Raw genomic sequence first — 18199 nt, forward strand, 5'->3', positions numbered from 1 at the left:
CACTCTGAGGCAGCAGTGCTAACCACGCCACCTTGCCACCCTTCTATCTTCTCTATTCCCTTCATAATTTTATATGTTTCTATAAGATTCCCCCTCATTCTTCTAAATTCCAAACAGCATAGCTCCAGTCTACTACAAGGTCTCTCCTTGTAAGCCAACCCCCTCAATTCCAGAATCAATGTAGTGAATCTCGCCTGCACCCTCTCCAGTGCTAGTACATCCTTTCTCAAGTAAGGAGACCAAAATTGTACACTGTATTCCAATGTGGCCTCACCAGCACCTTACACAGCTGCAACATAACCTCCCTATTTTTAAACTCCATCCGTCTAGCAGCGAAGGACAAAATTCCAATTACTTGCTGCACTCATAAACCAACTTTTTGCGATTCATGCACAAGGACACCCAGGTCCATCTACACAGCAGCATGTTGCAATTTTTTACCATTTAAATAATAGTCCATTTCCATTTTGCTGTTATTCCTACCAAAGTGGGTGACTTCACATTTACCAACATTGTGCTCCATCTGCCAGACTCTTGCCCACTCACTCAAACTATCTATATCCCTCTGCAGACTTTGTGTCCTCTGTACAGTTTGCTTCCCCACTCATCTTAGTGAACATTTTCACACTACACTTGGTCCCCAAAAGATGTGCGGGACATCTATGTAAATTGTAAATAATTGCGGTCCCAGAGGCACACCACTAGTCACTGATCACCAACCAGTAAAACATTTATTCCCCACTGTTTGCTTTCTGTTAGTTAACCAATACTCCATTCATGCTAATACATTACCCATAACGCCTTGCACCTTATGCAGCAGCCTTTTGTGCTGCACCTTGTCGAACGCCTTCTGGAAATCCAGATACATCACAGCCATGGGTTCCCTGTTGTCCACCCTGCTCATAATGTCCTCAGTGAATTCCAATAAATGAGTTAAACATGACCCGCTTTTCATGAACCCATATTGCCCAATGGGATAATTTCTATCCAGATGTGTCTCTTTTTCTGCCTTGATGATGGATTTAAGCATTTTCCCCATTACAGAAGTTAAGCTAACTGGCATGCAGTTACCTCATTTTTTTAAACAGTGGCGTCACATTTGCTGTTTTCCAATCTGCCAGAACCACCCCAGAGTCCAGTGAATTTTAGTAAACTACCATGAGCACATTTTCTACTTCCCCCGCCATCTCTTTTGGTATCCTGGGGTGCATTCCATGAGGGCCTGGAGACATGTCTTTAGCCCATTAGCTTGCCCAACGCTACCTCTTTATTGATAATGATTTCCTAGGTCCTCACCTGCCACAGCCTCCTTGTCATCAATTTTTGGCATGTTATTTGTGTCTTCCATTGTGAAAACCTGTTCAATGCCTTGGCCATTTCCTCATTTCCCATGATTAAATCCTCCTCATTCTCTAAAGGACCAATGTTTACCTTAGCCACTCCTTTTTTGTTTTATGTATTTGTAGAAACTTTTGCTATCTATTTTTACATTCTGAGCTAGTTTACTCTCATAATCCATTTTACTTTTTATAGCTTTTTTAGTGGCTTTCTGCTGGTCTTTAAAGATTTCCCAATTCTTTAGTTTCCCATTAGTTTTTGCCACTTTGTATGCATTATCTTTCAATTTGATATCCCTTTTCCTATAGTCCTTCCTTTTCACTGTATGTACTTTCGCTGAGCATTGTGCAAAATTGCTTTGCAAGTCCTCCACTGTTCCTCAACTGCTTCTAGCCTGCTTTAGCCAACTCCTCCCTCACCCCATTGTAGACTCCTTTGTTTAAGCACAAGACACTAGTATTGAATTTTACTGTTCCACCCTCCATCTGTATTTTAAATTCAACCATCCAGTGATCGCTGCTTCCGAGAGGATCCCTAACTATGAAATAACCTGCTCAGTGATGCCCAGTTTGGGTTTTGCCAGGGTCAGTCAGCTCCTGCCCTCACTGCAGCCTTGGTTCAAACATGGACAAAAGAACAGAATTCTCGAGATGAGATGAGAGAGACAGCCCTTGACATCAAGGCTGCATTTGACCAACTGGTTTCAAGGAGCCCTAGCAAAACTGGAATCAGTGGGTATTGGGGTTGACTCTCTGCTGGTTGGAGTCATACCTGGCACATAGGAAGACAGTTGTGGAGGTTCAGTCATCTCAGCTCCAGGACGTCTCTGTAGAAGTCCCTCAGGGTAGTGTCCGAGACCCAACGATCTTCAGTTGCTTCATCAATGATCTTCCCTACCTCCTGAGGCCAGAAGTAGGGATGTTCAATGATTGCACGATGTTCAGTACCATTCGTGACTCCTCAAATACTGAAGCAGTCCATGTTCAAATGCAATAAGATCTGGACAATAACCAGGCTTGGGCTGATAAATGGCAATAACATTCGTGCCATACAAATGCCAGACAACAACCATCACTGGTAAGAGACACTCTAACCACCACTCTTTGACCTTCAATGGTGTAACCATCACTGAATCCCAACTGTCAGCATCCTTGGTGTTACCATTGACCAGAAACTCAACTGGACTCACCACATAAACACAGTGGCTACAAGAGCAGGTCAGAGTCTAGGAATACTGCAGCGAGTAACTCACCTCCCGACTCCCTGAAGCCTATCCACCATCCAGAAGGCACAAGTCAGGAGTGTGATGGAATACTCCCTACTTGCCTGGATGGGTGCAGCTTCAGAAACACTCAAGAAGCTTGACACCATCGAGGACAAAGCAGCCTGCTTTTTTGGCACCACATCTACAAATATTCAATTCCTCCACCACTGACGCTCAGTAGCAGCAGTGTGTACTATCTACAAGATGCACTGCAGCAGTTCACCGAAGATCAGCACCTTCCAAACACATGACCACTTCCATCTAGTAGGACAAGGGTAGCAGATAAATGGGAACACCACCACCTGCAAGTTCCCCTCCAATCCACTCACCATCCTGACTTGAAAATATATCGCTGTTCAGTGTAGTCACTGGGTCAAAATCATGGAATTCCTTCCCTAATGGCATTGTGGGCCAACCCACAGAACATGGACAGCAGAACATGATTCAAGAAGGCAGTTCACCAGCATCTTCTCAAGGGCAACTAGGAATAGGCAATAAATGTTAGCCAGCCAGTGATGTCCATGTGCCATGAACAAATAAAAAAAACTTCAGTTATTCATGTCTTGTTACACAGGACCAGATCTCGGATAACTTGCTCCCTTGTAGGTTCCATTATATACTATTTGAGGAAACTATAGCGGATACGTTCTATGAAGTCCTTGTCAAGGCTGTCTTGACTGACCTGGTTTGATCAATTGACATATAGATTAAAATCCCCCATGATAGTTGCCGTACCATTTTTACATGTATCAGTTATTTCTTTGTTCATTGTCTGCCCCACCATGATGTCATTATTTGGCCTATAGACTGCGCCTATCAGTGACCTTTTCTCTTCCTATTTCTAATTTCCACCCAAATAGATTCAACCCTTTTCTTCATAAAACCTTTATCATCTGTCACAACCACTCTGTCATCCTTAAATATCAGAGCTACACCACCTCCCTGTCTGTCCTTCCAAATAATCTCTCATCTTTGGATATTTAACTCTCAGTCGTAACCACCTAACAACCATTTCTCTGTGATGGACAGTAAATTATAATCATTCATGATTATTTGTGCCATCAACTTGTTTACCTTGTTTCGCATGCTATGAGCATTGAAGTAAAGTGCCCTTGTGCTTTAATCTCATTTTTATTGAATTTCTATGGTGGTAATTAAATCCAAGTCCTCAAAGCAGCAGCCTGGGACTCTGGATTACTAATCCAGTGACAATATCACTATGACACCATCTTTTTGATACTCCTTGTGACTAATCGTCTTCATTCTAATCAAATGGATGGTTAGCCCTATGTGGCATGAAGATTTTATGGGTTCCTAAAACCTGTAGAATATGCCAGATGCTACTATCCTGCTAGAAGTCACTTCAGAATTTTGAACTGGGGTCTGCGACTATATGGTGATACATTATTGTGGATGATTGCATTTGCACTAGAAATTTGTAGGAAATTAGGCTAACAAGCGACCACATCTTGCCCCTTAGTACATGAATGTTGACACAGACAAATGGCCTGATTTTTCGATTTGATTTATTCTTGTCACGTATTAATCTACAGTGAAAAGTTTTGTTTCTTGCATGCTATACAAAGCATATCGTTCATCAAGAAGGAAGTGAGAGAGTGCAGAATAAAATGTTACAGTCATAGCTAGGATGTAGAGAAAGATGCAAGGTAAGTCCATTCAAAAGTCTGACAGCAACAGGGAAGAAGCTGTTCAGTTGGTACGTGATTTCTTTTCCCGATGGAGGGAGGTGGAAGAGAGAATGTCTGAGATGCATGGGGTCCTTAATTATGCTGGCTGCCTTGCCGAAGCAGCGGGAAGTGTAGGTCAGGTCAATGGATGGGAGGCTGGTTTGTGTGATGGATTGGGCTACATTCACAACCTTTTGTAGTTTCTTGTGGTCTTGGGCAGAGCAGGAGCCATACCAACTGTGATACAACCAGAAAGAATGCTTTCTATGTTACATCTGTAAAAATTGGTGGGAATCGTATCTGACATGCCAATTTCCTTAGTCTTCTGAGAACGTAGAAGAAAGTTGATGGGCTTTCTTAACTATAGTGTCAGCATGGGGAGACCAGGACCCCCATATTGGTGATTTGGACATCTAAAAGCTTGAAGCTCTCGACCCTTTCTACTTCGTCCCCGTTGCTGTAGACAGGGGCATGTTCTCCACTATGCTTCCTGAAGTCGATGACAATCTCCTTTGTTTCGTTGATATTAAGGGAGAAATTATTGTTGCTGCGCTTGTTCACCAGATTCACTAACTCATTCCTGTACTCTGTCTCGTCATTGTTTGAGATCTGACCCACAATGGTGGTGTCATCAGCAAACTTGAAAATTTAATTGGAGGGGAATTTGGCCCCACAGTCATAAGTGTATAAGGAGTATAGTAGATTTGATGTTGTAAATTCAATTAGTGCATTGCCTGAAGGAACGTTAATGGTTCGGTTTCAAAAGGAAATTGGATAAGGCTAGCACGAGGGGGCATACCTTTAAATTGAGGGGTGATAGATATATGACGGCTGACAGAAGTAGGTTCTTTATTCAGTAGTAAGGTGTGGAATGCCCTGCCTGCAACACTAGTGGACTCGCCAACATTAAGGCATTTAAATGGTCATTGGGTAAACATATGGATGATATTGGAATAGTGTAGGTTAGATGGGCTTTAGATTGGTTTCACAGTCAGCGCAACATCGAGGGCTGAAGGGCCTGTACTGCGCTGTAATTTTTTCTGTATCCACAACAAGAAAATATTGCAGGGATAGGGGAAAGAGCAATCTTAGGTGGGATTAAGATTAATTTAGTAGTTCTTTCAAAAACTTGCTGTGTGCTCATGGGCTGAATGGTTGCCTCCTGTACTGTTTGATTCTATGGCAATCCTCACTCAGATATACTTTCCACCACCTGCTTCATCCAGTTTGGTCCTTATCACCACATTGGTCTTTTTCCAAATCTCTTAGCATCATAACTTGGAAATGTATCTGTTTATTCATTGCTGAATGAAAGGCCTACAAACACTGGGGGTGCTTAAACCAGTGCAGCCACATTCTCGAGTCTAATTAGGGATAGACAGTAAATACTGGTCTAGTCGCTGATGTCCACATTCTGCAAATGATTTTTAAAAAGGTTGCCCCATTGCAACAATACCCAAAGACATAGCTAGCTTCCAAATGGCAGCATCACCTATCTTTATACTTTCACTGTCTTTAATTGTTAAATTGCCTGTATGTCACCAGTCCTGGTGAGTCACTTTTTTCAGTTAAACATTGGTAATCCAGGACAAAGCAGCCCACTTGATTTTGCACACCATCCACTGCCATAAACATTTACTCCCTCCGCCACCACAAGCGGCAGCACCTTCCAAATTTGTGATCCCTACCTCCTAGAAGAACAAAGGCAGCAGACGCACTACTAACTCCAAGTTATGGAGTTGCAGGCTTGGACTGGAGTAGGCAATGTAAGTTGTCTCACAACATAAGGTTAAAGTCCAACAGGTTTATTTGGTAGCACAAGCTTTTGGAGCGCTGCTTACGTGATGAAGGAGTGGCACACCGAAAGCTCGTGCTGCCAAATAAACCTGTTGGACTTTAACCTGGTGTTGTGAGACTACTTACTGTGCCTCCAAGTTCCCCACCTAGCCATCTGGACTTGAAACTACATTAGCGTTGCCGTGTCAAATCCCTGACAACACTGCGGCTGTACTTGCACCACATGGACTACAGTGGTTCAAGAAGGTGGCTCACCGCCTTTAGAAGGACAGTTAGAAATGGTCAGTAAATGCTAGCCTAGCCAATGACCTCCCACGTCCTGCGAAGAACATTTTAACAGAATTATCTTTGACTTCAGCGTAGCTGTATACTCTTAACCACTGATTCCATTTTCCTCCTCAGCTACTTTCTAATATTGAACCAAACTGCTTGTAACTTTCATCCCATTTTCTCTAAGTTGAGCTTCCAAATGCATGTGCTCAAAAATCACCTAATTCTATTGCTGATATCGCAAACCTCTGCTTCAGCGTGTCTTGCTGTCAGTACCCTCATGCTTGCCTTTGTCATTGTCCTGTCTAACCAGCCTCCTAATATCTTCTCCATAAGCCAGCTTACTAAGTTTCTGCTACCTACATCCTATCTTTCTGAAACCCTCATCATTACTTGTGCTTGCTGACTTCTATTGGCTTCTGGTGCTCACAATGCCTCACGTTTAAAATTCTTACTGTCCTGTTCAAATCTGTTCACGTTCTTGTCTTTTTCTGTCCCTGTAACATTTTCCAGCCCAAAGACCTTCTGGGTCTCCCAGCTCTGGTCTGTCTTTTTTTTTTGCCTCATCATTGTTGGCCATGCCGTTGGTCATCTAGCTCCCAAGCTCTGAATTGCCTCCTCAAATCTCTGCCCTCTCAGAGCTTATTATGTCTGTAAAATCTCCCCCTTGCTGTACTGACCCAATTCCCTCTAAACTGCTGAGCAGTTGACTTTCCTTCCTGGTCCCTATCTTAACTGTCATTGTGCAGTTCCTTTCCCTCTCAAATTGCCTTCATCACTTTGCTCTTTAAATGTTCCTCAACCAATTTCTCATGTAAAATGTCATACCATTTTGATTCTCCATTTCTCTGCTAAAACCTTTGAACCTGTTTGTGTCCAGCTTCTCTATTTTTTTGTTTAAATTTCTCCAGTCAGATTTCTGTCACTGCCACAGGTCTGATCAGAATCAGGTGGTCATCTCTGTGACTACCCTCCATGTGAATGATTTCATCAATGTCATGATATTGATGTAAACCTGGCCAAGGGATGATGACGCTTTTCCCCCTAAATTTCCCCATCTGACTACGCCTTCCAGCAATTTTCCTGCCCAGACTGTGGTGGTGGCAGTGTACTCATTACAAAATCACTTTGTTCACTTATGTCTTATGGCACTTTTTCCTCCTTTGAATGTCTCACCTTGTTCCACCCATTTCCATTCCAATTTATAAACCTCATTCTCCAAAGGTATGTGATCAGATTCTATATGCTGGCAACATACCTATCTTGATCCCTCAACTGCCATGTTGGGATGAGCAGCAATTGCCTTCAAAGCCGTTGACTTTGATCCAGCACAAACTTATATCTGTGCTACTTATGCCATCCTTGTCCTTGTCCTTTCAGGCTGAAGTAGTCTGTTCACAATCTTGAGATGAACTTCCAACTAATGTACACGTTAAAGGAAACATGTCCACAGCTCCACGCAAGTTTCTTTTGTGTGCAATCTTGCAAATAATGACTATCAGCCGGTGGCTCTGACATCCTTTATTATGAAGTGCTTTGAAAGGTTAGTCGTGGCACGAATCAATTCCAGCCTCCTGGACTACCTGGATCCGCTGCAACAGGTCCACCACAGACACCATCTCCCTGGCCCTGCACGCGACCCTGGAACACCTAGATAACAAAGGACATCTATGTCAGACTCCTATTTATTGACTGCAGCTCAGAATTCTACAGCATTATTCCCACAAAATTCATTTCCAAACTCTTGGCCTGGGCATTGGCACCTCCCTCTGCGATTTAGATCCTGAACTTCCTAACTCTCAGACCACAATCAGTAAGGATAGGCAACAACACCACCTCCATGATCAAGCTCAACACTGGTACCCCACAAGGCTGTGTTCTCAGCCTCCTTCCATACTCCTTATACAGCTATTAGTGTGTGACCAAATTCCCCTCCAATTCGATTTTTAGGTTTGCTGCCGACACCACCGTAGTGGGTCAGATCTCAAACAATGATGAGACGGAATACAGGAATGAGTTAGAGAATCTGGTGAATTGGTGTGGCAACAAAGCAAAGGAGATTGTCATTGACTTCAGGAAGCATAAAGGAGAATGTGCTCCTGTCTATATCAATGGGGACTAAGTAGAAAGGGTCGAGAGCTTCACGTTTTTAGGTATCCAGATCGCTGACAACCTGCCCTGGACCCCCCATGCCAACGCTATAGTGAAGAAAGCCTCCCAGTGCCTCTACTTTCTCAGAAGACTAAGGAAATTTGGCATGTCAGCTGCGACACTCACCATCTTTTACAGACGCACCATAGAAAGCATTCTTTTTTGGTTGTATCACAGTTTAATTGTTCAAATACTTTCTCAGATGACCTTCTGTCATCAGCTTTGCTTAAGTTTTAGTATGGGACAAATCTTATGATCCTTGCATTGTCAGAGACCGAATGTACAACTGAAAAATGCATTTCAGAACCCTTGGAAGTCGTGATGTATGGACCTATGTGGGAATTGCCTCGGAAGGTTCAACTTCTGGTGCTCCATGGGATAGAATCATGGAATCCCTACAGTGCAGGAGGCCATTTGGCCCATCAAGCGTGCACTGACAACAATTCTACCCAGGTCCCTATCCCTGTAACTCCGCATATTTATACTGTTGGTCCTTTGACACTAAGGATCAATTTACCATGGCTAATCAACCTAACCCACACATCTTTGGAATGTGGGAGGAAACCCAGGCAGTTACAGGGAGAATTTGCAAACTCCAGACAGTCACCGGAGATCGGAATTGAAGTTGGGTCCCTAGCGCTGTGAGAACTTGAGAACGTAAGAACATAAGAAATAGGAGCAGGAGTAGGCCATCTAGCCCTTCGAGCCTGCCCCGCCATTCAATAAGATCATGGCTGATCTGTCGTGGCTCAGTTCCACATTCCCGCCCTCTCCCCATAACCCTTAATCCCCTTGCCTATCAAAAACCTATCAACCTGCGTCTTAAAAATATTGAGCGAGGCAGCCTCCACCATTTCAACGAGTAGAGAATTCCAGAGATTCACCACCCTTTGAGTGAAGAAGTTCCTCCTCAACTCCGTTCTAAACTGCCCCCCCTTATCCTGAGGCTGTGTCCTCTAGTCCTACTGTCCGTTCTGAGCGGGAAGAGCCTCTCCACCTCTATCCTATCCATCCCATTCAACATCTTATACGTCTCAATGAGATCTCCCCTCATTCTTCTAAACTCTAACGAGTACAAGCCTAGTTTATTCAGCCTCTCCTCATAGTTCAACCTCCTCAACTCCGGAATCAGCCTAGTAAACCTCCTCTGCACTCCCTCCAAGGCCAAAATATCCTTGCGTAAGTGCGGCGACCAAAACTGCACACAGTACTCCAGCTGTGGCCTCACCAGTGCCCTATACAGCTGCAGCAAGACCTCCCTACTTTTACATTCAATCCCCCTCGCTATGAAGGCCAGCATCCCATTTGCCTTCTTGACCACCTGCTGCACCTGCAAGCTGGGTTTTTGCGACTCATGCACAAGGACCCTGAGGTCCCTCTGCACCGTCGCATGCTGCAGTTTTTCTCCACGTAAGTAATAGTCCTTCCTACCATTATTCCTACCAAAGTGGACAACTTCACATTTGCCAACATTAAATTCCATTTGCCAGTTCCTGGCCCATTCGCCCAGCCCATCTAGATCCTTCTGCAGACTCTCCACACCCTTCGCATAATTTGCCGTTCCACCAATCTTGGTGTCATCAGCAAATTTCGACACCATACACTCGGTTCCCTCCTCCAGATCATCTATATAAATGGTGAATAGCTGAGGCCCCAGCACCGACCCCTGGGGCACTCCACTAGTCACCAACCTCCAATCCGAATAGCACCCATTGACCCCCACTCTCTGCCTCCTATTTGACAGCCAATCCTCTATCCACGCTAACACCCTACCCCCAACTCCATGCCCCCTGACCTTCTGCAATAACCTCTTGTGAGGTACTTTGTCAAACGCCTTCTGAAAATCAAGAAAGACCACATCCACCGGCTGTCCTCTATCCACCGCCCTAGACACATCCTCATAGAACTCCAGTAAATTCGTCAGACACGACTTCCCCTTAACGAAATCGTGCTGCCTGTGCTCTACCAAACAATTCTCCTCAATATGCCTCGCTATTTTCTCCTTGATCACGGATTCTAACATTTTTCCTACAACAGACGTTAAACTAACCAGCCTATAATTCCACGCCTTTTGCCTGCCACCCTTCTTAAACAACGGCATAACATTAGCCGTTTTCCAATCTTCCGGCACTTCCCCAGAATCCAGCGACGTTTGGAAAATAATCACCAAGGCAGTAGTGCTAACCACTGTGCCACTGTGCTGCCCTGGGATACTTCACAAATGTCAGTGTTAGAGAGTTTGGACCTGGGTAGTTACCTAGGAAATGTTGGATTAAAACCTAGCACAAATACCTGGGTAATTTCACAACTGGTCCTTCGACTCCCCTCGAGCCTCTGACTGCCCTCCAGACGTAACTAGCCCATCCCCCAACCTGATGAATCCTCTCACTACCAGACTACATCCTTGCCACCTAGCTACCTCACCCCTAACCTGACCACTCTCCTGACCTCTCCTGACTCTCCCCACCTCCCTTGACCCAACTATCTTCCTGATCTGACAACCCTTGAACTGACTACCCTTCCCAATCTGATTACCCATTACCTTGTTCCAACTCTCTACCCATCCACGTAATGCACATGACCTTCTAACCCCCTGTCCTATTTATCCACCTGACTCACTGGCTCATCTCACATCCCAGATCTCCAAGATAGTTGGGTCAAGGGAAGGCTAGTCAGGTTGGTGGGGATAGACAGGTCAGGAGAGTGGTCAGGTTGGGGCTGAGGTACCTCGGTGCCGGGAATGTAGTCTGGTAATGATGGGGTTCATCAGGTTGGGGGGTGGGCTAGTTATATCTGGAGGATAGTCAGAGACTCGAAGGGAGTTGGAGGGTCAGTTGTGGAGTGTTTATGCTTGATTTTAATCGAACATTTCCTGGGCAACAGCAAGGGATCAGCACACCAGATCTTGGCTCTCTTGTGCATGCTCATCACCCACTGGTCCTCTACCCACTCTGTCCATTCACTAACATTAAAACTGACCCAATAAACTTGTTATATAGCAACGCTACAGGGACAGCACAGTGGTTCACGCTGCTGCCTCACAGCACAAGGGTCTCTGGTTCAATTTGCAGCTGGGGCCACTGACTGTATGGAGTTTGCGCATTCTCCCTGTAAATGCATGGGTTTCTCCCAGTGCTCATGTTTCCCCCCTCAGGGGTTAGGTGGATTGGCCATGCTAAATTGCCCCTTAGTGTCAGGGTGACTAGCTAGGGTAAAATGCATGATGTTGCAGGGATAGGGCTTGGGTGGGATTATGGCCAGTGCAGACGCAATAGGCCAAATGCCTCCTTCACTGTAGATTCTATGATTCTAGTACTGATTGTAAGGAAGGAGAGTATTCTGTTCTTCCCTGACTCTACTGCAATCCGATGGAGCTCTCTGAGGGACAGTACACTGCACTGCACATTTCCATGAATGATGGGCTTGGAAGATCCTAGTAGAAATGTGCATTGGTGTTGAGTTGGGGGCACTTGAGTGCAGCAGCAGTCAGAAGATAGATCATTGCCATTGATAGGCAGAAATGGGATCAGTTATGCATAATTTTGTTACCTGTATCTTCTCCACAGTGTCATCCTTTGATCTGGCCTATTTTGCCTCCTGATCTCCCAGTACCTAAAATGTTTAGTTATCATCCCTTCATACCTCTGTAACCTTCCTCAGCCATTGGAAACCACAAATAGGATGCCCATATTTAAAGAAAAAAATTATACAGCAGCCTCAACAATACAAGTGCACATTGCAATCTTCTGACTCAGGTTTCTTGGGCATCTCTCCTCTCTTCTCTCACAGTTGTTGGTCATGCTTTTAACCATCTAGGCCTATACTTCAGAATTGCCTCCCTCGATCTCACCATCTCCCTCAGCTTTAAAGATCCTTCTTGATACCACTTCTTTGACCAGACCTTTGGTTGTGTCTGAATATTAGCTTATGCTTCTGTGAAGTATCTTAGAGAATGATTTTCTTTTGAGGCTGCTGAAAAATTTTTTTCTTTAAATATGGGCATCCTATTTGTTGTTTCCAATTTAAAAAGAATTTCCCTCCTATTTATTAGTTTCTTGACAGCATCAACTGAGGAGTCTATCGTCATCCAACCTTTTGGTTTTGCACATTTTAGCATCACAGTTGGTTACTTGGTCTTGCCAGTTGATGTGCATAAATATGTCTGATCCTTGCACCTGCATTCAAATCACCACTCATATCCTTACATGAACCCATTGGAAATGTAAAATATCACCCAGCATGCAGTTGATGAATCATATGCTAATGTGCATTCCCAAACAGCCAAACTTGGACAAAGATGTCCAAAATCCAACTTTGATAAGAAGTCAGTGTTCTCTCCTGAATATTTGTATTGTCTTTGACATACAAACATCATACTGATTGTGTTTTTTTTGCTGTAGTTCAAAAACCATTGGTTATCAGACTTCTATTTAATCTGCCATTTTATGATATGGTCGCACAATCTCTCCAGATCAACTGTAAAAAGTGGTGTAGCGAGTACATCAATAGATTTATAAATCTCTGCTGGTGTATTGTTATGCATAGGATTATTCTATCTTGCACTGTAGCCATGTGTATATATATAACTCAGATGTATTGGAGCTCTTATGGAATCACCAGTGAGATGCAGTTATAGTGCTGCATTAAATCTTTTGGGCCATTAAAACCAGTATTGAATGTGTAAGCTTTGAATGTATAAGCACTCCTTTCCATTTATTTTGTAAAATAGACATAGGAAATAGTAGCAGGAGTCGGCCCCTCAAATCTTCTCCATTATTCAATAAGACCACAGGTGGCCTGATCTTGATCTTGATTCCAATTCCCCACCTGTTCATCATGAACATTAATCTGTCCATCTCAACCTTGAATATATTCAGTAAAAAAAAACCTCCACTGCTTGGTGGGGCAGGAAATTTCAAAGGTTCATGACCTTCAAAAGAAGACTTTCCTCCTCATCTGTATCTTAAATAGAACAGTTATGATTTCATGGCCAAGAATATCTATAGTAAGAAATCTATAGCTACAAATACAACCTCAGAACCCCATATCTCTCATTTTTTCAGACTCCCTAATTCATGGACAAAAGAACAAAACCAATTTTTATTACTGCATTTGAAAGGATTCTAAATTTTTTGCTTCATGATCTTTAATAAAATTGGCTTTATTGTACCAAATGCTTTTAGTTTGAATACCTTATTCTTAAAGCAAGTCAAGTTATCGAGATTCTCTTTAAATTCACGATGTTACTAAGAATTCATTAATGAGAACCACTTATTTTTAATGTTTAAGCAGTGAGTTCTGATGATTTCATTAAGGTGATTTCATATACTTGTTCCAAAAGTGAATTTATTTTAGTTTCTTACAATCAATACTTTCAATGATGCAAGTCTCCATACATTGATTCATCTTTGATCCCTTGATGGCGTCGAGCATCTTACGATTTGTCACCAACTAAACGTTCACAAACACCCACTAAAAGATTGTGCTAAACAAAATCAAAATAATTCATGTAGGACTTAAATTATCCATTTCGTTAAATAGTCCTGTGTAAAGTTAGGTCTTTAAATCTACAAATTGCTGTACTTTGTTAGGGTTATATATAGTTCTCTAAGCAGATATGGAAATTGGTGAGAGTTCCTGCTTTTAAACGTTGCAGTAATTGCTGCAGAAAGTGCGCATTTGTAGACTTTCTAGTGGGACAGGACGAGTTTGATGCCACATAGAATGCTACTCAGCTGACATTAAGTATTCGAACTTCCATAAACAAGCTCAGTTCAGCAATCTTGAACTTCAGGAGAGTAGGAAGAGAGATGGATAAAGGATTTTTATTTGAATTTGTATACTTAGCCATTTCCAATCAGCAAAACAAATGTCCACCATGAACTTTATCCCATTACTTGAATTGCAAAATGGATTACCTCACTCAAATAAAATTGTCTCTGTTCTAGGGTTGTTGGATCATGCTTCCTGCATTCTCACCCCGTTGGAACTCAAAATGAGAATGATCTTGGGCTGTACCTCAAGGTCTGCTGTACGATTCATTCCCTCGGGTAGATTCCTGTTTACTTTAGTTAATTGGAGTAAGTTTTGGGTTTCTGGCTCTTGTACTCCTGTCATTTTTTGATTCAGTGTTAGACTCCAGGGAAAATTGGTTACCTTGGCCATAAATACAATAGGACTATGAGGGTTTCATCCTCCTCTGCACAAGGTAATTGTTTAGAAAATGTTCTCCATTTTTTCCATGTTCAAATTATTTCCACATTGCTCTAGCATTTAACGTTTCCTTTTAAGCTGGAAGATATTTGCAAGAAAAGTGTTTTTAAGAAGGTTGGATTACGTGTATTGTTGAAAAGATTGTAGAAACTCATGCAGCTGGTTTGGTGATTATGTTATTCGACTGATAATCCAATTGTGTTCTTGCCTCATGAAAGTAGTTTGAAAATTTGATTTATTTTCAATCGGTAAATAAAGAGCTGGTCTTAGTAAAAGTGACCATGAAGCTGTTAGATTGCATTACAGACCAAGTTGATACATTAAATTTTTTTAGGGAAGGAAACCTGATACTGTTACTAGTTTGGCCCATGTGTAACTCCAGCCTCGCATCAGTATAGTTGACTCTTAGGTGACCAAACAGACCACTTCAACACAAAGTGCTGCAAAAACTTAGTAGATCTGGCAACCCTGAAGTCCTGAAGAAGAGTTCTATTGAACTCGAAACGTTAACTCTATTTCTATCTCCACAGATGCTGCCCAGATCTGCTGTTTTCCCCAGCACTTGCTGTTTTTGCTTGGATCTCCAGCATCTGTAGTATTTTGCTTAAACTGCACCCCAGTGGTAAAAAGTACAACCCCACCACTAAGGACAAATAGAAATGGTCAGGAAATGCTGATTTGGCAGCTACACCCACATCCCAAAATGAATAAAAATCTGAACTAGAAATTTTGGACCAAAGGAATAATAGCTGCAGGATTTTCCTACTTTTGGAAGCTGCTTTCCCTCTTTCTGTTTTGTGTGTAAAAATGTCCTATAGTCACCAGCTGAAAACATTTTTCTCAATCTTGAAATGACTATGAATGAAATTCCTGACTTCAGCATCAAACAATCAAAGTTCTGATTTGCAACTTTATCACAAACTTATTTAGAAATACAGTTACTTGTGAAGTAGGATTTGTAAAGGTTTGAATAGGCGGTCTTTTACAGTGAATACCTCTCTATGAAGAACATTGATATAAAGGATAAAGAGTTGAAATGCTATTCATGTGATTCTGCCCTTGGCTTAATTCCCCTCCCTCATTTTCTCTTTTTTAACAATTCTCACATCCAATAAAGTTGTTATCTGCCAAACAAGTGATTGAATTGAGACTTGCACTTGGATTTCTTCAATTTTTCTTTTAAAAACAAAGTATTAAGTTCACAATTTTTTCTCCTAGAAGTTATGTAAACAGTGTACACGTGAGCTAAATTATAAATCTGGGCATGTATGACAGATTCACATATTTAAACTTAGAGCGTCTCCAAGCTTTGGTTCTTACCATCCTGCTCCTATTGCTGCTCTTGTCCCCTGGTGAAACTGAATCTACAAATCTTCTGTAGGGTCTAGAAAAATTGATTTGAAAGCATCAATGTTGAGAGGCTAGATCCTGCAATCCAGATTTAAAAACCAGTACAAAAATATCTAATGTTTGGGATTAGATTAACCTACTATGAGACTGGAGGTTGTATTTCAGATACAGTCTATTCTGAACAAAAATAATGCTGAAAATTCTTGAGGTTCTGGCAGTGTGTGGAAAGAGAAACAATGTTTCAGCCCTGTGATCTGTCATTACATCAGTTCTGATCAAGGGTCATAGACTTGAAATGTTATCTTAGTTTCTCTCTCCATAGATACAGCCAGACCTGCATTTGCTGTTTTTATTTCAGATTTACAGTATCTGCTTTCATAACAATAAACCATTTCTGTGCAATGTGTTTTCCCCATTATCAGATTAAATAATGTTCTGCTGGGATTAAATTACATGCCCATATGGAAACAAATTGATCTAATGAAGAATTTCCTATTTGCTTCTTTATCATAACCTAACCTATGAATTCTCTGTTCTCTTTAGATTTTCCAGCTTCTTGTCTTCAGCTGAGCTCACGTCTTCTCAGTCCTGGTACTCTCCATGCTCAATGGTCATTTTATAGAGAGTGCTCAAGCTAAGTGACATGAAGATGGAAGCAGCAGAGAAGGCAGACTTCTCACCCCAGGATGGTCTAGAGGAAGCTGAGACTTCAACCAAAGGTATTGATACAAAAGCTGGTGACACTAGCAAGGAAGATGATAGGTCATTTCAGAAAGAGACCTCAACAGCCAAATTGAGAAAAGAGAACCGTGACTGTCCACCAAAACTAAGTGGGCTATCTGCTGAACCTTGTTTGTTGATGGAACTTGGGCAAGACTCTTCTGAATCTCAACTTCCATCTGCAGACAGTGATAAACAAACATCTGGCCGAAACTATGATAGTGACTCTTCAAACCAATGTATGGTTTCCCCTTCTTCCAGTGGTCATTTGGCAGACTCTGACACACTTTCATCTGTGGAGGAGAATGAGGCACCTCAGGTAAATGCGGCTGTAGATGAGGATCCTTCAGGAGGCTCTGGTCCTGCAGTTGGCAGAAAATCACGACGTTCCAGGTCTGAGAGTGAAACATCAACCATGGCTCCTAAAAAGAATCGCTCGTCAATTGATAAGCAAAATGGCCGTGTTTCAAAGGTTAGAACCCAGAAGCAAAAGGAACGGATACGATTGCTACGGCAGAAACGTGAAGCAGCAGCTAGGAAAAAGTACACGTTGCTGCAAGATAGCAGTACGAGTGATAGTGACTTGACGTGTGACTCCAGCACCAGTTCATCAGAGGATGAGGTCTCTGGAAGTGGCAAGCGGACGATTAGTGCAGAGATTCCAGGTATTTACAAACATTCTTTGCACCAGTAATTATAAAAGAGAAAAGCAGTACCTGGGTGGCCTGTGTAATTTTTCATTTAACTCTCTCTCTGATTTTAGCTGACTGCTTTAGAAATCAGCTATAATTTCTTAACCTGTATATTGCTTTATGTCAGTTTGTATTAGATAATGTTGTTTATAACTGCCTATCCACTCAGTTTTGCTTTCCTGTATCGTAAATAGAACATAAAATCGGATATGAGAAAAAGCTGATCAAACCACTTCTTCATGAGTTCATGTTCTTTCATGGCTCCCTGACACCACTATTATCTTTTCATCTCCTTCAATACATACCAGGTACCTTTCCTGATATCACTGAAAAGTGTCAAGTAATACTGTTGCTAGGAGCCACAATTTCCCTTGATATGTTTGATAAAGCTTTTGGGTTTTGATGAATGACGTACATATAAAATGGAATCATTGTTTAAAAAAAAATACTTTGAATGTGTAAGCAAGCACCTAAATGATGTTGGCTTATATGCAATATTATTCTAATGCTTTCTGTGCAGTTGAAAAGACTATTTTGCTCCATGGTATCAAATGGTAAAAGCCAAACTTCAGTTGGATGCAGGAAGTGTAAAAATACTTTGGGAAATTTTCATCATTTCTCTTACAAATTGCAGTGCGGTAGAACTTTACAGAAAATCTCACTGACGTAGTTAATTTGAGCAATTTCCTGGAGATAGCTTCAGCTTGCTGCATATA

General features: G+C 42.1%; 1 protein-coding gene across 4 annotated transcripts in view; it reads left to right on the forward strand.

Moving 5' to 3' along the window:
- ark2n (arkadia (rnf111) N-terminal like PKA signaling regulator 2n) overlaps positions 1 to 18199 on the forward strand; it is a 108748-nt gene that overhangs the window by 21980 nt on the left and 68569 nt on the right. For 3 of the 4 annotated variants that reach the window (XM_080203644.1, XM_080203905.1, XM_080203817.1), the window contains exon 2: positions 16615 to 17456. In XM_080203644.1, coding sequence (XP_080059770.1) covers positions 16715 to 17456 — 742 coding nt within the window. In that variant the 5' untranslated portion in view covers positions 16615 to 16714. Of the gene's footprint in view, positions 1 to 14479; positions 14589 to 16614; positions 17457 to 18199 lie in introns of those variants that run through there. The other variant, XM_080203730.1, reaches the window with a different exon arrangement.

This window comes from Carcharhinus amblyrhynchos, chromosome 1, assembly GCF_965287045.1.
Source record: "Carcharhinus amblyrhynchos chromosome 1, sCarAmb.v2.hapA, whole genome shotgun sequence".
In the NCBI taxonomy this organism is placed as follows: Eukaryota; Metazoa; Chordata; class Chondrichthyes; order Carcharhiniformes; family Carcharhinidae; genus Carcharhinus; species Carcharhinus amblyrhynchos.